This window comes from Mustela putorius, unplaced genomic scaffold (genome assembly GCF_011764305.1).
Source record: "Mustela putorius furo isolate JIRA1106 unplaced genomic scaffold, ASM1176430v1.1 tig00003987_pilon_pilon_pilon, whole genome shotgun sequence".
Taxonomy (NCBI): domain Eukaryota; kingdom Metazoa; phylum Chordata; class Mammalia; order Carnivora; family Mustelidae; genus Mustela; species Mustela putorius.
This window is the reverse complement of record NW_025422126.1, coordinates 4,363,564-4,387,652: the sequence shown is the minus strand read 5'-3', so window position 1 is coordinate 4,387,652 and position 24,089 is coordinate 4,363,564. Positions and strand designations below refer to the sequence as shown.

Sequence of the window (24,089 nt, the reverse complement as noted above, 5' to 3'; positions counted from 1 at the left end):
CTCTCTATTGGCCTGGCTTCTCCCTACTTCTGCCTACTTATGATTTCTCTCTCTGTCAAATAAATAAATAAATAAATAAATAATCTTAAAAAAAAAATCTTGAGGTGTCTTTGGGTCTAAAATGAGTCTCTTGCAGACAGCATATTGATGGATCTTGTTTTTTTATCCAATCTCATACTTTTTGTCTTTTGATTGGGGGCATTTAGCCCATTTACATTCAGGGTAACTATTGAAAGATATGAATTTAGTGCCATTGTATTTACTGTAAGGTGACTGTTACTGTATACTGTCTCTGTTCCTGTGTGGTCTGTGTTACTTTTAGGCTCTCTCTTTGCTTAGAGGACCCCTTTCAGTATTTCTCATAGGTCTGGTTTGGTGATCACAAATCCTTTTAGTTTTTTTTTTGTCCTGGAAGCTTTTTATCTCTCTGTATATTTTCAATGACAGTTTAGCTGGATATAGTATTCTTGGCTGCATACTTTTCTTGTTTAGTGCCCTGAATATGTCATGCCACTCCATTCTGGCCTGCCAGGTCTCTGTGGATGCGTCTGCTGCCAGTCTAATGTTTCTACCGTTGTAAGCTACAGACTTCTTCCCCTGAGCTGCTTTCAGGATTTTCTGTTTGTCTCTGGGAATTGTAAGTTTTACTGTTAGATGTTGGGGTGTTAACCTATTTTTATTGATTTTTGAGGGGGTTCTCTGTGCCTCCTGGATTCTGATGACCATTCCCTTCTCCAAATTAGGGAAGTTTTCTACTTTAATTTGCTGCAGTATACCTTCTCCCCCACTCTCTCTTCCTTCTTCTTCTTCTGGGATCCCAGATATTCTAATATTGTTTTGTCTTATGGTATCACTGATTTCTCAAATTCTCCTTTCACGATCCAGTAGTTTATCTCTCTTTTTCTCAGCTTCTTTATTCTCTTTTTTCTTAAGATTTTATTTATTTATTTGACATAGAGAGAGAGATCACAAGTAGGTTGAGAGGTAGGCGGGGGGGGGGTAGGGGGAGCAGGGGAGCAGTCTCCCTGCTGAGTGGAGAGCCTGATGTGGGTTTTGATCCCAGGACCCTGAGATCATAACCTGAGCTGAAGGCAGAGGCTTAACCCACTGAGCCACTCAGGCACCCCATCAGCTTCTTCAGCTTCTTTATTCTCCATCATTTGGTCTTCTGTATCTCTAATTCTTTCTTGTGCCTCATTTATCCTAGCAGTTAGAGTCTCCATTTTTTATTGCACCTTATTAATAGCCTTTTTAATTTCAACTTAAATTTTATTTCTCCAGAAAGGGATTTTCCAGAAAATATCTTTTATGTTTTTTTCCAAGCCCAGCTAGTATCTTTATAATCATCAATCTGAATTCTAGTTCTGACAACTTAGTAATGTCCACATTAATTAGGTCCCTGGCAGTTGGTAATGCTTCTTGTTCTTTTTTTTTGAGGTGAGTTTTTCTGTTTTGTCATTTTGTCCAGAGAACAGATGAATGAGAGAACAAAATGCTAAAAAGTTAATAACAACCCCAGAAAAATGTACACTAAAGAATTCAGAAGAGACCTGATACCAGGGGGAAAAGAAAGGAACAAAGAAACAAAAAAGAATATGATCAGGCTGGTGAATAGAACAGAACCACTCACTAGATTCTGGGTGTATTTTGGTCTGTTAGAAGAAACTGCCTCCTAAAATTTTAAAAAAGAGAAACACACACACACACACACACATACACAAATAAGGGCGAATACAATGAAGGGATGGAATATGACTGTAAAAATGAACATTAAGAAAGATTTTTTTAAATGAATTGATAAAATAAGAAGTTGGTTGAAAAAAGGAAGAAGAAAAATTTTAAAAAGAGAGATAACCTGATTAGACTGGTGAATAGAACAAAGCCATATGCTAGATTTAGAATATATTTTGGTGTTTTAGAAGAAACTGCATCCCAAAATTTTAAAGGAAGAAAAACATATCTATATACCAAAAATAAGGTTAAATACAATAAAGGGATAGAAAATGGCTGTAAAAATGAAAATTAAAAATGTTTAAAAAGGAATTGATAAGTTGATTGGGAAAGGAATGAAGAAAAATTTAAAAAATAGCAAAGTAGAAGAAAAAAGTAAAAATTAACTTGAAAGACTAAAGAATCATAGGGAAAAAACCATGAATTCTATGTGCTGTATTCCCCTAGTGCTGGAGTTTTGTAGTTCTCATTGATCAGTAAACTTTGTCTTGGCTGGATGTTTTTGTTGATCTTCTGGGGCAAGGGCTTGTTGCAGTGATTCTCAAATGTCTTTGTCCAGGCAGAATTGAACCACTCTTGTCAGGGGCCAGGCTAAGTAATCTGCTCAGGTTTGCTCTTGGTAGCTTTCTTTGCCTGAAAGCTTTCTTTACAGCTTTGGAGGACTAGAATGAAAATGGTGGCCTCCCAGTCTCTAGCCTGGAGATGCTGAGAGCTGGGGGCCCCACTACTCAGTTCACCTTCAGAGAGAAGCCGTCAATCACTCCCGTCTCCCTGGTCTCCATCCACACTCTGTGCTCAACCAGCCTGTGACTGTTTCTTTTTTCTTTTCTTTTCTTTTTTTTTTTTTTTAAAGATTTTATTTATTTATTTGACAGAGATCACAAGTAGGCAGAGAGGCAGGCGGGGCGTTGGGGCGGGGCAGGCTCCCTGCTGAGCAGAGAGCCCGATGCAGGGCTCGATCCCAGGACCCTGAGATCATGACCTGAGCTGAAGGCAGAGGCTTAATCCGCTGAGCCACCCAGGTGCCCCTGACTGAGTGTTTCTATCTCTGGCACACAGCCCTGTTTGGAGTCTTCAAACCCAGCAGATTCCTGTGGTGCGCTCCCATGCTGCTCCTCCGGGGGAGGAAGGGGAGTCTCCCTGGGTCTGCTGCTCGAAAAGCAGTGGCCCAGATCATGGTTTATGGGAACCCCAAGCTGAGATCCCACTCCTTGGCTCACTCTTTGCAGCTGGCTTCCCTGCTCTGATACCTGGGAGCTCTGTCACGCTCAGGGACCCTCAGTCTTTCTGTGACGCCAAGGGTCTTAGGACCATACTGTCCCAGAGAGGGTTCCCACCGCCCACCCCTACCGCTGCTTATCCACTGGAGTGACATCCCTTAGCTGAGCGGACTTCTAAAAGTTCTGATTTTGTGCTCTGCTGCTTTATCACTTGCTTGTAGCTGGCTGATGGTGGCTCCCTCCCCACTGTGATCTAGCTTCCCAAATATCCCCTAGGATTCACTTCTCCACACATCCTACCTTCCACAGAGTGGTCGGGTTTTCTGTTCCTAGAGTTGTTGCTATTCTTTTCTTCAATCTCCTATTGAGTTCGTAGGTGTTCAGAATGGTTTGATAACTATTTAGCTGAATTCCTGGGACCAGATGAAATTTAGGTCTCCTGTTTCTCTGCCATCTTGCTAGCACCAATCAAAACTACATGTTTTAGATAATATATTGTGGCAACTCTTAATTCAGATTCTTCTGCCATGGAGGTTGGATATTGTTGCTGGGTGATTTTGTTTATTTAGACTATTCTATAGTGTCTGTCTTTTTGCAGTGTGTGACTACTGATGTCTTTAAAAAAAAAAACACCATGAATACTTAATGATTTAAACATGAAAGTAGCTTTTTCTGGTCATATTTTTAAAATATTGTTTTAATATTTAAAGCTGGCTTCTTAAAAGTCACCCCTGGGTCAGCATAGATTAGTGGTCAATGATTGGCTTAAACCCTGGGCCAGGGAATCTACCCTTTGCTAATTAATTCATCTGTTTATCATTTGGAGAATGCATTCAGGCTTCAGTCAATTTACAGTTCTGCTCCAACTTTTACTTTCAGTGTGTTCAAGGCCTTACATTCACATAGAGTCAGTAGATAGCTAGGACCCCCTCCAGTTTCTCCTTAGCAATAGTGAAGTCTTACCACGAGGGATCGCGTAGTCAGTCTAGGGATCGCGTAGTCAGTCTTATCAAGACTCACTATGGCTTTTTGTTAACCTTGTATTCCCTTGTAAATTTGTCATTCGTCTGCTCTGTTAACCTGCTCTGACTAGTATTCTGACCTTAGTCTAGCTACAGTGGTAGCTTTCCTGGATTGTTTACTATTGTTCCCCAGATTGTCCCTCTATTGTTTTTGACAGTGATGCTGGGCGATCTCCAGAGCTGATTTCTATGCTCAGCTTCAGATTAAATCAGCCCATTCTGGCGCCAGTCGTCCTCTTGGCCTGACTGGACCTGCTCTGATGGAATTACTCCCAGGGAGCTAGGGGTTGGGACATAGGGGCAGCCCTAGGATAAAATGCTACAGATTCTCCCTGTTCTTAGTATGGTTCGGTAATTTTTATTTTTCTTTTCTTTTCTTTATTTTTTTAAAGTAAGCTCCATGCCCAGTGTGGAGCCCATTGTGGGCCTTGAACTAATCACCGTGAGATCAAGACCTGAGCTGAGATCATGAGTCACATGTTTAACCAGCTGAACCACCTAGGCGCCCTGGTTCAGTAATTTTTCTCAGACATTTCTCAATTTGATGTATGCCTTTGGTTAATTTTCAGAGGCGCAAATTGGTTGGTTTTGACCATTTTGTACAGTTTTATTGTTGCTTTTTGGGGAGAGGGTTTGCTAAGCAGTTTAAGCATTCCAGAGCTTTAGGAATTCCCCAGATAGACTCTAATCTCCTTTGGGCAGACACCATCTTTCTCTTTTTTGTAGTATCCATCCAATGTGAATTAAACCTTTGAGCTTTCATTTCTTGATCTTAGCCAAAAGGCTGAGAAGCGATGAGCTTTCATTTCTCTATCTGTCAAATGAAATTAATAATCCTTGAGTTGCTTACCTCAAAGGAACAAGTGAAATAGTGGTTAAAAATTTTGTAAGGTATAAACACTTTGTAAGATTCTTTGAAAAATTTAAAGTAGTTCGCAAGCCACAGCACAATTCCTAACAGTGCAACCTGTTGTGCATATACTATTTCAAAGAACTCATCCTGAATACATGGGCTTTTTTTCCCTGGTCATTTTATGCTCATGGGTTTTGCTTTTGGTTTGAAAGAAATAGTTCATGTGTTTTTGGTGGGCAGCAGCAGGCCACTTACAGAACAGTCTGGGAATGAAAGCTAGTTCCACCAGGATGAGAGTTTTTAGGACCTCTGTCTGTTTTCTCTTTCACATGTTGTTCCACTGCCTGGCTTACCACTTCTGGTTCTGCAGTTAGAGAGGTGAGCTATCAATGGAGGCTTCTGTGGACATCAGATTTAAATACTGGAGAAATGTGAAGCCAGGTAGTTCACTGGGATATGCCAAGAAGTGCCAAACACTTTGAAGCTTTTTTCGAAGTTGTTTTTTTGGAGAAGCATGAAGGATGGTTCATCATGCATTCAACTACTATGTATTCAGTGTCCATTATGTGTGAAGTAATGTTCTGGGTACTGTGGATACAAGACAAAGGGAATCCTTGTTCTCGTGGAACAGATGGGGGAGAGAATAAATAAACCAGAAAATATATCAGGTAGTGTTAGGTATCAGTAAGAAAGGTAAAGTAGGATGAGGGGACATGGAATAACAGAACTGTTTTAGGTAGGGTGGTTAAGTTAATAAGGAATTCATTTCAAATAAGGTGAGATTTGAGCAGAGACTTGAATGAAGTGAGGGAATATGCCATTTGGATATCTGAGGGAAGGGTATTCTGGGTGTAGAGAAGAGCAAATGCAAAGATCCTGAGATGTAAGCTTGCATGGTATGTTCAGGAAACAAGGAGGTCGTTGCGATTCAAGTGGAGAAAGCTAAGGGATAGTGGTAGGAGTTGCAGTCAGAGATGTGGGCATGTGAGGTCAGGTCATATAAGGCATTGTAGAGTTTTACAAAGACTTTGGGTGGTTGCTGGCACAATAATTGTAGGTTTGCTGTGGTTCAGCCCCAGGAAGCAACTCCATACTTGGCTCAGGAGAGATAGCTAGGCAGGATGTGCACAGAGGGCACTTTCCTTATTTAAGAAGTGAAATTACATTGGATGGGTAGTATATGGCAGCTGAGATTGTAGAAGTCAGGCAGATAGTACTTTTATTCTCTTGTAACTGACCATGTGTGCCCAGCAGGGACTCAGCTGATAGATATTAACTGCCTCCATGGTGGGATCTATCAGGGTTCAAGCATAGCACAAGGGACTCTGAGTTAAAGGAAAGGGTTCAGAGCCTGCCATTCCAGAGGAAAATCTAGTGCTGGGTTTGGGAAACTGGGAAATTCAACTATCTCAGTGGAAATAGCTTGGACATTGGGATTAGACAGACCTGGCTATGAAACTGACTTTTTCAATTCTTAGTAATGAGACTTTGGGTAGTTCACTTTATTTCTCTGGACTTGTTTATTTAACTATAAATACAGTGAAAATAATACCTGTTTTGCAAGATCACTGTGACCTTTTAAGACTTATAGGGATTTGATAAGGTAGGTCCCTACCATAGTACCTGTCCCATGGTGGATGTTCAATAAATAGTAGCTGTAATAGAGGTAATATTTATAATAGTGGTAATGGTTAACCCCTACAGAATGCTCAGTGTGTATCAACCATTGTAAAGAGAATTCTTAGGTATCTCAAATTTAAGTCCAAATTCAAATTTCTGTTTTTTACTCCAAACATGCTCCTTTCATAGTTCTTATCCCAGTAAGTAGCATTTTTATTTTTATTTTTTTAAAGATTTTATTTATTTATTTGACAGACAGAGATTACAAGGAGGCAGAGAAGGTGGCAGAGAGAGAGAGGAGGAAGCAGGCTCCCCGCTGAGCAGAGAGCCTGATGCGGGGCTCGATCCCAGGACCCGGGGATCATGACCTGAGCTGAAGGCAGAGGCTTTAACCCACTGAGCCACCCAGGCGCCCCTAGTAGCATTTTTATTATTCTAGTTTCTCAAGTTAGCTTTGGAGTCATTTTTAATGTCCTTCTTTTTATACTCATATTCAATCCATTAGTAATTTTTGTCAGCCTAAATCTTCAGAATATATCCAAAATAGGACTCCTTCCCACCCCACTACACCACTGCTGCCACCCTATTTGAAGCCACCATTATCTTTCATCTGGATTATTTCAAACAGCATCCTAACTGATCTCCCTTCTTCTCAAACTCTTGCCTTCCTGCCATCTCAGCTCAACAGTCAAAGTAATCTTAAAATGAAGTCAAATCATGTCCCTTTTTTGCTCAAAATACTCTAGTGGCTTCTTATCTCATTTCCGGTAAAAAACAAAGTCCTTATTCTGGCCTGCAAAGCTTGGCATGACTAGACCCTCATTACCTTTCTGGTCTCACTGTCTACTCTTTTCTCTGTTTCACTGCTTTCCAGCTAAACTGGCCTTGGCCTCCATGCTGTTTCTCATACATGGCTCCACTTCAGGGCATTTGCATTTGCTGTTTCCTCTACTTGGACAGTTTCCTCTCAGTTGTATGGTTTGCTCCTTCAACTTATTCATTGCTTAGATGTCACTGAATGACATTTTCCCTAGCTATTTTAAAAATTGCACTCTCTCCCCTTAGCGCATTCTGTCCACCGCCCTCAGTGGATTTCTCTATTGCATTTACCAGTATCTGATATACTGTATATTTTGCTTTTTAGAAAATTTTGTCTCCTTCACCCACAACTCAAATGCAGGTAGGAATATTGTTCTTGTTCACTGCTGTTCCTCTATCAGGCTTATGTGGGACAGATCGTATTGGGGAAGGAGAGTCGTAGGCAATGTCTTCAGACTGTTTGGGCTTCAGAATCTCCTTGGGAACATAGATTCCCGAGCCCCATCCCAGAGAGAGCATAGAGAATATTGTATACCATGTGAAGGAGTTTGGATTTTATTCCCAAAGCTTTTGAAGAGGGTAACTCATACAACCTGTGCTTTAATAAAGAATATCAGGATGGTAGACTGGATGAAATTTTGGAAAAAGAACCTCTTGGGACTGTTGTAGTAGTTTAGACAAGAGATTTTAAAACTTAAAACAGAGACAATAGCAATGAGAAAGGGAGTTGCTGATTGATCACAGCTCAGTCAATCACAGCTGATTGATCAGGTGTGAAAGAGTGGGAGGAATTTAGGATTTTATATATATACTAAAATATATATATTTATATATAAATATATATTATAATAATTATATAGGAAAAATATATATCAATATATCAATATATTAATATTATATATAAATGTTATATATAAATACTAAATATATAAATATATTTAATTGTATATAATTAAATATATATATAATCCTAAAATATGAAAGCCTAAGCGCGCGCGCGCACACACACACACACACACATATGTTTTTCTCTTAGGTGCTAGGTGGATGGATTGTCAGTAACTTTGAGACAGGCAATACAGGATGGAAGAATGGGTCTGGGAAAATATGGCGAGTTTAGTTTTGAGTATAGTGGATTTGGAGAAATGTTCAGGAACTAGAGTGTGTGGGTATGGATATGTGGTCGAGTGTTATAATAATTATTGTGAGAAAGATGTGGATTTGGAAGTTACTAGGTTTTATGTATCATGAACTAATCTAGGCAACTGCTAATTGATCTTTTATCTCTATTGGTTTGCCTGTTCTGAAAATTTCATATAAGTGGAATTACATAATATGCAGTCTTTTGTGACTGACTTTTTTCACTTAATATGTTTTCAAGGTTCATTCATATTGTATATCATATATCACACCTTTCTTTTTATTGCCAAATATTTTGTTGTATCAGTGTACCGTACTCTGTTTATCCAGTCACCAGTTGAACATTTGTTTCCCTCTTTTGACTATTATGAATAATGCTGCTATGAACATTCATGTGGACATAACATTTTCATTTCTCTCTAGTATATGCCTAGGAGTGGAATTGTTGGATGTTATGGTAACTCTATGTTTAACAATTTGAGGAACTGTCAGATTTTTTCTAAAGGGGTGTATCATTTTACATTTCCACCAGCATTATATGAGGGTTCATTCTCCACATTCTTGCCAGCACTACTTGTTATCTTTTTGATTGTAGCCATCTAGTGTATGTGAAGTATCTGATTTGGTTTTTTTTTTTTTTAAGATTTTATTTATTTATTTGACAGACAGAGATCACAAGTAGGCAGAGAGGCAGGCAGAGAGAGAGAGAGAGAGAGAGGGAAGCAGGCTTCCTGCCGAGCAGAGAGCCCGATGCGGGGCTCGATCCCAGGACCCTGAGATCATGACCCGAGCCGAAGGCAGCAGCCCAAACCACTGAGCCACCCAGGCGCCCCTCTGATTTGGTTTTGATTTGCATCTTTTCATATGCTTATTGGCCACTTATATAACTTTTTTTTTTTTTTAAAGATCTTATTTATTTATTTGACAGAGAGAGAACACAAGTAGGCAAGAGGCAGGCAGAGAGAGGGGGAAGCAAGGCTCTGTGCTGAGCAGAGAGCCCCATGTGGGGCTCCATCCCAGGACTCCAGGATCAAGACCGGAGCCGAAGGCAGAGGCTTAACCCCCTGAGCCATTCAGGCTCCCCTATATCCCCTATATAACTTTTTTGAAGAAATGTGTGTTCAGATCCTTTGCCCATTTTTAAATTGGATTAGTGGCCTTTTTATTATTGAGTTAAGAATTCTTTATTTTGGGGCACCTGGCCCAGGGTCCTGGGATCAAGCCCCACATTGGGCTCTCTGCTCTGCAGGGAGCCTGCTTCCTCCTCTCTCTCTCTCTGCCTGCCTCTCTGCCTACTTGTGATCTCTCTCTGTCAAATAAAATCTTTAAAAAAAAAAAAAAAGAATTCCTTATGTATTTAATTTAATTTATTTATTTATTTATTTTTTAAAAGATTTTATTTATTTATTTGACAGAGAGAAATCACAAGTAGATGGAGAGGCAGGCAGAGAGAGAGAGAGGGAAGCAGGCTCCCTGCTGAGCAGAGAGCCCGATGCGGGACTCGATCCCAGGACCCTGAGATCATGACCTGAGCCGAAGGCAGCGGCTTAACCCACTGAGCCACCCAGGCGCCCTCCTTATGTATTTTAAATACGAATCCCCTATCCTATACATTTGACCCTTGAACAGCGCAGGTTTGAACTGTGTGTGTCCACTTACACACAAATTTTTTACAGTACAGTGCTGTAAATGTATTTTCTTTGCCTGATTTTATTAATAACATTTTCTTTTTCTAGCTTGCTTTGTCATAAGAATACAATATGTAATAAATATATAAAATATGTGTTAATTGAATGTTACAGTGAGGTACAGTCAACAGAAGGTTATTGGTAGTTAGGTTTTTGGGGAGTCAAAAGTTATATGAAATTTTGGACTGCAGAGGAGTTGGGACAGAACCCCTGCATTGTTACAGGGCCAGCTGTTAATGATTTGCAAATTTTTCTCATTCTGTGGCCTGTCTTTCACTTTCTTAATGTTGTCCTTAAAAGCAGAGTTTTTAGTTTTGATGAATCCAGTGTATCTATTTTTTTTTCCTTTGGTTGTTTGTGCTATTGGTATCATGTTTAAGAAGCCATTGCCAAATCCAAGGTTACTCTTGGGTCCCCCAAAAATTGGGTACCCCAATAATGGGTCCGTGATTAAAGGAGTGAGACTGATACAAATCGAAGGTCAAGCAAAGCTTTATTTCACGCCAAGCATCAGGAATCAGACCGACTGTCAAACAGACCAGTGGGGGCCGTCCCTATAGAGAGGATGACCCCTCCCTGCTTTCCAGACTAACTTTTATAGAGCAAAGGCCATGTGGTTGGGCCTGGCCACACACATTGGCCTGGTCAGTGAGATTGTAACACACACAGGAAACTCCACAGTGATGCTAGGTGACCAACTGAATTACAGTTTACCCTAGTAGACATTTGATTTCACCTATCACACCTTGGTTAGGATTGGCACCAAAAGGCTCCCAAAGGGCGGGGGCCCATACTCCTTGGTAGCTAGGAGACAATATGCGCCCCCACTGATTGAATACCTCTACCTGGCCTGACCCACCCTTGTACTTGGACTTTGTTACCTGGGACTGGGTTCCCAGACTTGCTTTTATTTTTTTTTTAATTAATTAATTTATTTTTAAAGATTTTATTTATTTATTTGAGAGAGAGACAGTGAGAGAGAGCATGAGCGAGGAGAAGGTCAGAGGGAGAAGCAGACTCCCCATGGAGCTGAGAGCCCGATGTGGGACTTGATCCCAGGATTCCGGGATCATGACCTGAGCCGAAGGCAGTCGTCCAACCAACTGAGCCACCCAGGTGTCCCCAGACTTGCTTTTAAATAAGTTCCCCTTGGGGGGGGTAAATTTAAGTTTTTACAACAAAATGGCAGTTCAACCAGGGTGGGGCTGCTCTGGCTGAATAGGCCCTTACAGTTACAAAGGTTTATGCCTGTATTCTCTTCTTTCCTGTATGAGTTTTATATTTTCAGCTCTTTCATTTAGGTCTTTGATACATTTGGGATACTAGTCTTGACCCTGCCTTTACTTGCTTTGTGACCTTGGACTCTTCATTTGCCTTTTCTCAGCCTCACTTTTTTCATCTGTAACGTGAAAGTTGATATATGTGTGTATTTATAGAACAACAGAAAACAGGCTGGGAATCAGTGGGAGGGTATTGACTACAAAGATGAGAGAATTTTTGGCGGTGGTGAAAATGCTTTATATCTTACTCATAGGGGAGTTCTTATATGACTATACATTTTTCAGAGCTCACAGAATTGTATATCCGAAAGGGATAAGTTTCACTATATGTAAATTATACATCAATAAATCTGTTTTTAAAAAAGAAAAAAAATCTTACAACAACTCTACTGTAATATTCTTTTCCATTTTGAAGCTAGAGGAAACTGAAGCTCAGAAAGGTCAGTGGACTTGCCTGTGGTCCCACATTTGATCCAGGATTTGAACCTAAATCTGCCTGATCGTAGAGTTTGTGATCTTCTTACTCATTTTTAGTCTGTCCCTGAAACTGTTAACAGTGTGTGGATTCTCTTCTGAAAGGTTGACCTTCCCTTGAAGCCAGGAACCCTTTCTTCCTGTGAGCAGCTTCCCAGACGGGGCTGTCACATTGTTAATCTAAGTTTTGAACCCCTGGCAGATCTCACTTCTGTCAATCATGAGTTGGGCTTGGAATCGATGCTGTTGTGGAGTGCTGCCCAGGCATGATCTCCTTTTGAGGCTTTGGCCCTCATTTTGGAGCAGCAGGAGACCCATTCCAAAGCTGATGCATTTCTTTGGTTATAAAAAGCAATTTCATACCTTGTCCAATCAGCAGCACAAGGTACTTTCAGTAGGAGAGTGACCAGATGTTTATAGAGCTAGTTGTACTGCTTAGCACTTCAATAGCCTTGCTTACCCCAGCTTATTTAGCAGAGAACTAGCTGGGCAGAAGAAAGATCCCAGCCACCAAAAGCATACAAGTAGTCTTCTGTGTTGTTGTTGTCACATTACCACGGTCATCATTTACTCCTGCATGCCACCCAACAGTGTGCAATGTATTTTTGACATTCTGACATCTCTTAATTCTCCCAGTACCTTTCGGAGAGTGCTTATATTTAGAGAGAGTGTGTTACTTGGCTGTATTCTTGGATGACTGTGGCTGCCAGGGTATTTTCTCCTTAAGATGTGCTGAAATATATTATCTCCTGTAACTTTCATCCTCCACTTTTTCTGGTTTCAGTTTGTCAACTGGTGGTAGTTTAGTTGATTGCCTTGGGGTGATTTGTGGGGGCTGCCCATTGGGTACATTTCAGGAAGTTCTAGCCTTTGAAATTGGCGACATTTCCCTTTTTGCCTGTTTGACTGCCCTACCTTCATCTCCTTGGGAATCTATTTTTACTCTACCTTTCCTTCCAGAACCCTGGTGAGACTTAATTAATTGCAGAGCAATTGTCATCAAGCCAGCTGTTCACTGCCTATCTTGACATTTGACTTGTTTCCTATCCTGAGGTGCTACAAGAGAAGTTAATGACCTAAAAAATTGCCCATCCATCATGTGAGCCTAGTTAGGAGGGAATTGTTTGATTTTTATGAAGTGTAAATAATGTATTTGTAGAGACAAGTTTTTTAAATGTGTTGTCCTATATATCAGAAATGGTTCCCTAAACAAGATGGGACAAATTGGCTGGCTAATAGAGTTTAATGACAGATTTTTCCATTAATCAGAATGGAGAATGTGCTTCATTAAGGTAATTAACAGAGCACTTGTGCAGGTGATACTTATTGCACACAAATATCCAAGTTTATTTCTTTCCATTGGATAAATTTTTTTTTTTTTTAAAGATTTTATTAATTTATTTGACAGAGAGAAAGATCACAAGTAGGCGGAGAGTCAGGCAGAGAGAGAGGAGGAAGCAGGCTCCCGCTGAGCAAAGAGCCCGATGCGGGGCTCGATCCCAGGACACTGAGATCATGACCTGAGCCGAAGGCAGCGGCTTAATCCACTGAGCCACCCAGGCGCCCCGCCATTGGATAAATTTTGAAAGAGATCTTGGCTGTGTTTCCTTGTTTGCATTAAAAAGATCATTGGCGATAAACTTCTGTTTTTTCCAAATCTGCTGGTAACTGGTATCTTGTCCGCTGCAGGTGCAAAGGATTGGTAAGACACTTGCTTCTCTTCCTAATAGTGTGTGTGCTCATTGTTTGGCTCTTGGGTTCCCCTGGTGAGCAGTAGAAGTTCATCTTTTCCTAGCTCCTGGACTAGCATCCTTAGAATTAGGAAGTACCTCAGAGAGTCTAATTGGTTTTACAACAGGACATTGGACTTCGGTGAGGCGAAGTGACTTGGCCAATGCCACACAGTATACTAGTAGCAAAGTCATCTGTGGGATAGTGGGTCTGATTCTGAACTGAAAGGCAAAAGGCCTGTGTTGGCATTAGGCGAGTTGTAGCTCCTCTCCGTATGTTCATCTGTATAGTGAGCAAAGTGTATAGCATAGGGCCAAGTACAAATAAACGGCTTTTTGTTTAGTCTTCTTTCTGCTGTACCATGTGTTCTCTGTGAGTATAAACTGAAGATTATAGAGGGGAAGCTGATGTCCGGGAAAATAAGCAGTCAGTAATCATTGCTATTTTCTTTGTTTCTCTGAAGGTTTCTCAGTCTTCCGCAATGAACCCAGTGTATAGCCCCGTGCAGCCTGGGGCTCCTTACGGCAACCCTAAGAACATGGCCTACACAGGTGAGTGGTGTGAGAATTATTCTCGTTTGGAAAAATGGTGGTTAAGGACATTACAGGTAACTTGCTGAATGACTTTTGGTGTATTTTACCAGAGCCTGTAAAAGCTCTAATAAAGCTTGGCAACTTATAGAAGATAGAAGAGATATGTCTGGGGTCCAGACATCATTGAACTGTCAACTAGGGGAAAGGAAGGGAGGTAACATTTATGTATTGAGTACCTACAATAGGCCTGGCCCTGTGATTACTTTCACGTATGTTTAATTTTAATCTTAAAGCAGTCCTTCATGGTACAGCTTCTTATCACCACTTCACAGTTGAGAAAGCCATAGTCATAGTAAGAGACCATGAAACAAAACCAAAAATAGATATTTGAACCCAGGTCTGCTGATTCTGAAGACTGATCCTTTTCCTAAACTGTATACCAAGCTCTTTCCTACTTTTCTTTGTGTGTGTTGTCCCTCTGTCTGAAGTGCCGTTTTCCCCTTCAGCTTCACCTTATTCTTTAAGAACTCAGCTCTGAACTTAGACAGCATCCTTTCAGGAAGGATTCTCTCCCTTACTTGGTCCTGGGAAAAATTTTTTAACCTTCCAGAGCCTTGGTGCTCCCATTATAAAATGAAGCCAGTAGTATTATCTTCCCTCCCTTCCTCCCTTCCTTCCTCCTTCCATCGCTCTATCCTTCCATTCTTCCTTCCTCCCTCCCTCCCTCTCTTTCTTTCATTCTTTCTCATTCTAAGTTTTTTTTTTAATTGAAGTCTAGTTGACATATAATATTACTTTAGTTTCAGGTGTAAAACATACTGATTCAACAAGTCTGTATGTTGTGCGACATACAGTGTACCTACCATCTGTTACCATATAACACTATTATAATATCACTGACTATCCCTCTGCTGTCCCTTTTATTCATTTTATATCTGGAAGCCTGTGTCTCCCACTCCTCCTGTCCTATTTTGCATCCCCCACCAGACTCCCCTCTGGCAATCATCAGTTGGTCTCTGTATGTACAGGTCTGTTTCTGCTTTTTGTTTATTCATTTCTTTTATTTTTTTTAGATTCCATATAAAGTGAAAGCATGCGCTATTTATCCTTCTCTGCCTGACTTATTTCACTTACTGTAATATTCTCTGTGTCCATCCGTGTTGTAGCAAATGATAAGATCTTATTCTTTTTTTTTTTTTTAAGATTTTATATTTTTATTTATTTGACACAGAGATATCACAAGTAGGCAGAGAGATGGGGAGGCAGGCTCCCTGCTGAGCAGAGAGCCCGATGTGGGGCTTGATCCCAGGACCCTGAGATCATGACCTGAGCCAAAGGCAGAGGCTTAACCCACTGAGCCACCCAAGCACCCCACTTTTGTTTTTTAAGTGTTTATTTACTTATGTGACAGAGAGACACACAGCAAGAGAGGGAACACAAAGAGGAGGGGGAGTGGGAAAGGGAGAAGCAGGCTTCCCGCCGAGCAGGGAGCCCGATGCAGGGCTCGATCCCAATCATGACCTGAGCCGAAGGCAGCTGCTTAATGACTGAGCCACCCAGGCACCCCAGTCTTACTCCTTTTAATGACAAGAAATATTCCATTTATACACTCACACACACCCCTCTTTTTTATCCATTCATCTGCCAGTGGACATTTGGGTTTCTTCTATAATTTGGCTATTGCAAAAAATGCTGCAGCAAACATAGGGGTGCATATATCTTGTCAAATTGGTGTTTTCATTTTCTTTGGGTAAACACACAGTAGTGGAATTACTGGATCATATGGTATTTTTATTTTTAATTTTTTGAGTAATCTCCATACTGTTTTCCACAGTGTCTACCAATTTACATTCTCATTAACAGTGCACAAGGGATCCTTTTTCTCTACATCCTTACCCACACTTGTTGTTTCTTGTTTTTCTTACTTTAGCAGGAAGTGATAATTCATTATGGTTTTGATTTGTATTTCCCTGATGTTGAGCATCTTTCCATGTGTGTGTTTGCTGTTTTTATGTCTTTGGAAAAAATGTCTATTCAGATCTTCTGCCTATTTTTAATTGGATTATTTGATTTTATCGCTTCTCGGCCTTTTGGCTAAGATCATGTGTGGATTATTTGATTTTTTGGGTGTTGTTTAAGTTCTGTATATATTTTAGACAGATCCCCTGCCCATTTTTAATCGAATTATTTGGATTTTTGGTGTTGTCTAAGTTCTTTATATATTTTGGAGATATATATGTATATATATCATATATATATATATATATGTATATATATATATATATATATATATATATATTGCATATATATATTATTGGATGTATCATTTGCAGATATCTTCTCCCATTTGGTAGATTGCCTTTCCTTTTGTTGATGGTTTCCTTCACTGTGCAAAAACTTTTTATTTTGATGTAGTCCCAATGGTTTATTTTTGCTTTTGTTTCCTTTGCCTTAGGAGGCGTATCTTAGGAGAGACCCTGCAATGGCTATTGTCAAAGAGATTACTCTCTGTGTTTTCAGAGTTTTATGATTTCAGTCTCACACTTAGGACTTTAATTCATTTGAGTTTATTTTTGTGTATGGTGGAAGAAGGTGGTTCAGGTTTATTCTTTTGTAAAAAGCTGTCCAGTTTACCCAGTACCATTTATTAAAGAGACTATCTTTTCCCCATTATATATTCTTGCCTCCTTTGTCATAGTTTAATTAACCATATAAATATATAAATGTGGATGTATTTCTGGACTCTTCTGTTCCATCGATCTATGTCCATCCTTTTGTGTCAGAGTCATACTGTTTTGATTTGGGGGTGCTATCAGGATTAAATGAGATAGTGTAGGCACTGAGCATGTAATATCTGGCACAAAGTAAATGCTTTAAAGTATTATTTACAAATAAATAAATATGGGTAAAATATGGTAATCGAAGTAAATGAGAAAACGTATTTAGATTGTCTAGCATGGTTCTTAGCATATCATGCACCTTCAAGAATACAGTATTCCTTGGGGTGCCTGGGTGGCTCAGTCCTTAAGCATCTGCCTTAAGCATCATGATCCCAGGGTCCTGGGATCAAGCCCTGCATTGGGCTACCTGCTCAGTGGGAGGCCTGCTTCTCCCTCTCCCACTCACCCTGTTTGTGTTCCCGCTCTTACTGTCCTGTCAAATAAATAAATAAAATCTTTAAAAAAAAAAAAAGAATACAGTATTCCAAGGTGAAGGCAACAGTATGAATAAACACATGGGGAAGTAGGAAGGTATGGTCAGGATACTGTCAATACTTGAGGTTAGCTGGAGTAAAGAGTAGAAAAGGGGAAAAGTTAGGGGGAGCGCGTGGCTGGCTCAGTCAGAAGAGCATGCAACTCTTGATCTCTGTGAGCTCCATTCTGGGTGTGGATATTACTTAAAAAAAATCTTGGATATTATTACCGGACTCTTGGTTTTGGCTCAGATCATGATCTTGGAGTTGTGAGATGGAACCCCACATTGGCCTCTGCACTAGGCACAAAGCTTGCTTGGATTCTCACTCCCTCTGCACATCTCCTCCTCCCAGGCTTGCTCATGCATGTGCTGGCTTTCTCTCTCAAATAAATCTTTAAATAAATAAATAAAATCTTTATTAAGAAAGAAAGAAAAGGAGAAAAGTGGGAAATGATGCTCAAACAGTAGATGAATAATAATTGTGATGGCAGGAATGGAGGTGGGGAGGTAGAGAGTTTTGGCCCAGAAGAGAGCCATTAGCAGTGAATGGAATGTATTGATTCCTTCTTATAACTTTGTACTTTACTGTGGATTCTGTATATAACTTCCTAGACTGAAACTGGAGGGATCTCTAAGAACTCTTTCTCTGATTGTTCCATACTTTGTTATATAAGAACACTGAAGTGGTGCTTCAGAAATTCCTCAAGAATGTGATTTGATTTTTAAAAAATATTTAGCACTATTTTTATAAAGAACTATTTTTATAAAGGTTAAGTAAATACTTAGAACTAGTTTTATACACATAAAGTGAGTAATGTATTAACTTAAGCTTCTAAGAATGCATGTTAATTTAAGTAAAACACCAGTAGTTGCAGCTTCTTATATTTGGGAATCAGCATTTTCTCAATGTGAGGCAACCTAAGTAACATTCAGAAATATGTTGGAGGTTGAGCCTGGTAGAACTATAGCTGTTATCACTAACTTTCAATTTCATATGTTTGTGTTTATCGCAACAGCCTTATTATCCTATGTAACCATAATAGTAAATATTTTGAAATTTCTGTTTGAAAATATTTACTATAAGCTCAAATTGCTGTATGTTTATTCTAATAAAATTAATTCCAATAAATAGGACCCATTGAACAGTAGTTGCTCTTTTTCTTCCCTGTTTAGTGTCTCAGCAGCCTAAGTCCCTTTGGCAGAGAGGACTGAGCTACTCTGGCAGACGGAGCCCAGGGGAATCCTGTGGGTTTCCTGTGATCTTGGCTGCCTTCATTCTCACTTAATTGCTAAAATTGAGAAAGAAGAGAACAGTTGCATTTATCTATTGATTTGCTCAAAAAAGATTAGGCAATGTGATATATTGGAAAGGAAATGGACCTTGTTTCTACTTGGCACATGGTAGAACTTGGTAAGTGTATTTTGATTGAATGAATAACAACCAGATTCAAATCCCAGCTCCATTAGATAATAGCTAGGTGACTTTGGGCAAGCTGCTTAACCTCTCTATATTTAAATGTCTGTTATAAATTGGGATAATATTACTTATTCCATAGGATAGTTGTGCGAATTAAATGAGATAATTAGTATTCTTCCCAAGGGAAAGAGGGAAGACTTGTTTCTACTAAGTCTGAAACTATATTTTAATTTCTCTGCTACAGATTCTAGGACCACATAGGAAAATTAACTCCACACAAGTAGAATAAATTGACTTCACACAAGCCAGAGCTCCAAATTCTTACGGAAACTTTCTTTTTTAATCTAAGCTTCCTGTTGTCTCTCTGTACTTTTGAGTCCTTTTTTTTTTGAACGACAGTGTAACTCTTCTAAGGTCCAAGCTTTATGGAGGGGAATTTGAGTTCCAACTCATGGCCTCAAGCCTCATCTCCCACTCCCAGTGGCTATAAAAATCAAGCCCTTTAATTGCCCAGAGCAAAAACCTTCCCACAGCAGTTCAACATTGGCTGTGAGAGTTCCTGATTTTTAATTTTCTCTTCAATTTTTCACCCCTGGGATTGCTTTTTCTTTCTTAAAAAAAATCTCAACTCTGTGGGGTACCTGGCTGGCTCAGTCAGTTAAGCATTTGCCTTTGGCTCAGGTTAGGATCCCATACTTCTCCCTCTCCCTGTTTCTCCCCCTGTTTGTGCTCTTTCTCTCTGTCAAATAAATAAATAGAATCTTCTTTAAAAAATCTCAACTCTGCCTATGTTTGTTATATAACATGAAATGTTTTATGCTTTATCCAGCTTTTCCAGGTGTTATGTAGTACGCAAATTTTCAGGTTATCTTCTCCTCCATAGTGCTGGAAATAGAAGACCCAAGTAAGATAATTTGTAAACAGATGCCAAATATCATGCATTAAAGCAAATTTTTGTTAATTGTTAGTAATAGTAATGGTTATGTTAAAGAGTATTATTTGGCAAACACATGCTAAGTACTTTTTATGTATGAATTATGATCTTAATATAAACCTCATAGTACTCGTCTTTTATGTTAAAGAAATTCGTAGTTCAGTTCAGGTTGTAAGACTTGCCCAGTGTATATTGCTCCCAAAAGATGAGGGAAAAAGGTCTTTTTTTTTTTTTTTTTCAAAGTGTACATGCTTCCTTATAGTAAACTGATCTGTCTTAAAATATGTACTCTTTTCACTCTTTCCAGTGATAAGCTAGTTGAGATGGTTGTTTTATTGTCTCAGAGGTTTTTGGATTAGGGATCCTCATCTTTGAGGGGCTAGAAGGCTGCTCCTGGCCAGCAGTTTCCGGTAGGCTAGTGCAGTGCAGTAGAAGGAAGTTCAAGTGCATTGTGGTATCATCTGCTTCAGAGGTAATGGGGTAGTGGCCACAGGGAACAGAGATGTTGGGAAAACTCCTGATTTGAAATTCTTTGTGAAATTTGAGAGGGAAATAAAATAAATCTCACAGTTAATGATTCCAACACCAGTTCTAATGTATGGGGCTTTTCCTCACACCACGCAGTTCTCCGATACCAGCTGGGTCTCCTATAATTCAACTCAATTCTGAGATATCTCCCTGGCAATAGCATGTGATTCCACAGGTTGAAGGCTCATTCCCACAACTGCCCTCACTTCTGATGCTAATTGCAAGTCCATGGTATTGCCTGTGCTTCTGACTGATAGCCTGTAAATCAGAGGTTCCCACAACCACTGCCTTGGGTTCAAATACTCTTCTAGAATGGCTCATAGGACACAGGAAACCAGTTTACTCACTAGATTACTGGCTTACTATAAAAGGATGTTATTCAGGAATGGGTAGATGGAAGACAAGCATAGGGCAAGGAATGTAGAAACAGGCTTGAAGCTTCCTTGCCTGCTCCAAAGGGTGCCATTCTCCTAACACCTCCATGTGTTTACCAACCTAGAAGCTCTCCAAACCTTGTCCTTTTTGGAGACTTCATTATGTAGGCACAATTGATCACACGACTCGCCATTGGCAATTGATAGGTCAGTTGCCTCTCCCCATAGGTCAGGGATTGGATAGGACTGAAAGTTCCAACTTTCCAATCATGTTGTTGGTTCCCTGGCAACCAGCCCCCATTGCTTTCCAGAAGTCATCTCATTAACATAAAGTCAGGTGTGGTTGAAAGGAGTTTGTTATGAATATCAGGGTATCTTTATGGCTCTTATCACTTAGAAAATGCCAATGGTTTTAGGAACTCTGTTCCAGGAATGAAGACAAAGACCAAATGTATATTTCCTATTATAAGTCACAGTATCACAGCAATAGCATGTATTCCAGCGAAAAGCTATCTTAAAGCCAGTTGACAGTATTGTCTCTCCTTCTTTTTAAAGTTCCTTTACTGAGTGCTTACTGTGTGCCAAAAACTGAGCTCAGTGTTTTACAGATAATATTTTTATACTTGCAGCAGTCCTATGAAGTGGTTATAATTAGCTCCTTATGCATCTTGGAAGAGAATTTAGAGAGTATGTTCACATACTTGAAAACACTTAAAGCATAGATAGTGTAATCAACTCTGTGTCCCCCCCAGATTTAAAATTTGAGGCTCTAATTCCCCATGTGGTGGTATTTGAAGAGGGAGCCTTTCTGAGATAATTAGGTTTGGGTGAGGTCATGAGAATGGGGCCCTCAAGATGGGGTTTGTGCCCTTATAGGAAGAGGAAGAGATACCAGAGCTCACTCTCTGCCATGTTAGGACACAGCAAGAGGGCTGCCATTGGCAAGGCAGGAAAAGAACCCTCACTAGAACCCAACTGGACTGGCGTTCTGATCTCATACTTCCATCCTCCAGACAGTGAAAAATAAATGTCTGTTGTTTAAGCCACTCAGTTTGTGATATTTTATTATGGCTGCCTTAGCTGGTTAATAAATACCCTTTACATAGATTTACTATGTCAGGGAGCTCTACAGAAGGGGGCATTTCTTTTTCTGAAAGGCCTCAAAACCTTTCTCTGTCAGAAGTTTGCAAGACCTAAATTATTCTTCACAGTTTTTCTTATTTTTTATTTTCTTGAAATGTTCTGATGGTAAGAGATCTCAAATAGGTGCTGAAAAGAAGACAGGTTTTGGAGTCTGTCAGATCTGGGTTGGAATGTAGGCTCTGCCTCTAATTAGCTGTAGGACTTTGGGCAAGTTTCTTAATTTTTCTCAGTCTTTGTTTCCTCAACTCTAAAATGGGGTAGTGATGTATACAGATGATTGGTTCACAGGTCCATGAAAATGCTTATGATGTCTCAGATACCATGCTGGGTTCATAGTTGGTGCTCAGTTCACAGCTGAGTTCGTTATTAACAAAGTTTGTTATTTAGATTCTGCCACTTAAAAATTATGTGATGGCAGATAAATTATTAAACTTTTCAGGCCTTTGTAATTATCTGAAAAAGAAAAAAAGAAAAGCATTAGAACTTTATTCTTCACAAGACAGCTGAGAGTCATAAATGTAACAGGGCCAGCCATTGACTTGTAGTGAAGTTTCCAAAACCCAACTAGAAAGAATTCTGAACAGATGGACCTCTTAAAGTATCCCATCGTTTTAGATGGAGAAGTGTTTTTGCAGGAAATACTGGAGCTGGGTCTCCTTATTTTGGGTCTGTGCATTTATCGCTCTACCACAGAGTAACAACCAAGGTTTCATCCTTGAAACTCTTCCTTGTCTGTATCCTCTCCTGGCTACTACTCAGTCCTCTGCTGGCCCACATACTAGGTCATGTGCTCTCCCCCACTCTTGTGCTGGGCCCTAAATGAATTCCCTGCTTTTATCTAGTGGCAAATGTCTGTTTAAATACTTCAAATACCCTAACAAAACACATGATGCTCAAGGTTGGAAAATTAGGAAATTGATATGTTCAAAGACTTCACTGTCATTTTCAGGTTTTTTTCTAGAGTTTTTTTTTGTTTTTGTTTTTGTTTTGCTTAGAAACAATTCAAGAAACATATTTGTATTTGACACAATTTTTCAGCCAAGGGACCTTGATAATTAAGCTGACAACCTGCAGATACAATGAATAATCTGGCATATTAGTGAGATTAAAAAAGAATATCTGTCTCTGCAGTGACCCAAGCCCTGCACCCTTTACCTTCCGTTGTGAAGATCACCTGATAGAGGTTTTAAGACTGATTAGTTTGTTCTTTGCAAAGAACTTTTGTGGGGGCTTTCCCCTCATATTTTTTTAATTTTTTTTAAGATTTTATTTATTTATTTGACAGAGATCACAAGTAGGCAAAGAGGCAGGCAGAGAGAGATGGGGGAGAAGCAGGCCCCCTGCCGAGCAGAGAGCCCAATGCAGAACTCTATCCCAGGACCCTGAGATCATGACCTGAGCTGAAGGCAGAGGCTTACCCCACTGAGCCACCCAGGCACCCTTATTTCTTATAACAAGTCTAGAGAGATAGTCCCTGTTTTCCAGATGAAGCGACTAGGGGTCAGCTTTCCCAAGGTCACACGGTATAGCAAAGCTGAAACTCCAGATTTTCTGCATTACAAAGCAAGAGCTTTTACTGCTCTAGCCTACTTGGCTATACCTTGGACACCATAGAGATTAGGATCTTAGATGAGCCTGGGAAATGGATTTCAATTCCTGCAACTGCTCCACAAAACCCCCTTCTGATACTCAAACTGATCTCTACTCAGAAAAGATTTCTCGGGTCAAGTTTTTCGTCCATGACTAAAAAATGTCTCCAAGAAGAATTCTTATTAACTGTTCTCTATATGGTTACTAGTAATCTCCTTGTTGTTGAATCCAGTGGACCCTTGTCAGCCTTCATCGTAATTTGGCACCCCTATATCATCTGATGCTCCCGATTCATCCCTTCTGGAAGTTTTCTTTATCTTTGCTTTTCATTGATTACAATATATTTTTCTGTTTGTTTATTTTTCCTTTTTTTTTTTTTTTTCCTTTTTTCTTCTCTGGCTGTTCATGAATCTGTCTGCTTTCCAGTTTTTCTATCTCCACTCACTCAGGAAACGTTGGTGTTGCCCAAGAGCCAAGTTTCTCTTTCACCTTAGTTCCAGCTACTCTCTGTAGGCTGTTGATTCATAAACTCTAGCTCTGCAGCAAACCTCTCTTCTGAGCCTCAGACCAGTTTATCCAGCTGTCTTCTGAATATCTCCATAAATGTCTCATACTTTGCTCAGATATATCATGTCTAAAACTGAGCCTGTTATCTTTCCCTGTAACTCATCTTTACTTCTTTACTTTTATCAATTTGTAATTGGTACCATCCTTCACCTATTCCCTCAAATCAGAAACACAAGTGTCATTCTTTTTTTTATTTTTAAAGAATTTATTTATTTATTTCACACTCAGAG

At 39.7% G+C, this 24,089-nt stretch overlaps 1 protein-coding gene across 7 annotated transcripts in view; it reads left to right on the top strand.

Annotated features, from left to right (window-relative positions):
- FAM168A (family with sequence similarity 168 member A) overlaps nt 1–24,089 on the top strand; it is a 240,668-nt gene that overhangs the window by 158,995 nt on the left and 57,584 nt on the right. For all 7 annotated transcript variants that reach the window (XM_004768087.3, XM_004768086.3, XM_004768085.3 and 4 more), the window contains one exon: nt 14,042–14,129. In XM_004768087.3, the coding sequence (XP_004768144.1) occupies nt 14,060–14,129 (70 nt within the window). In that variant the 5' untranslated portion in view covers nt 14,042–14,059. The remainder of the gene's footprint in view (nt 1–14,041; nt 14,130–24,089) is intronic.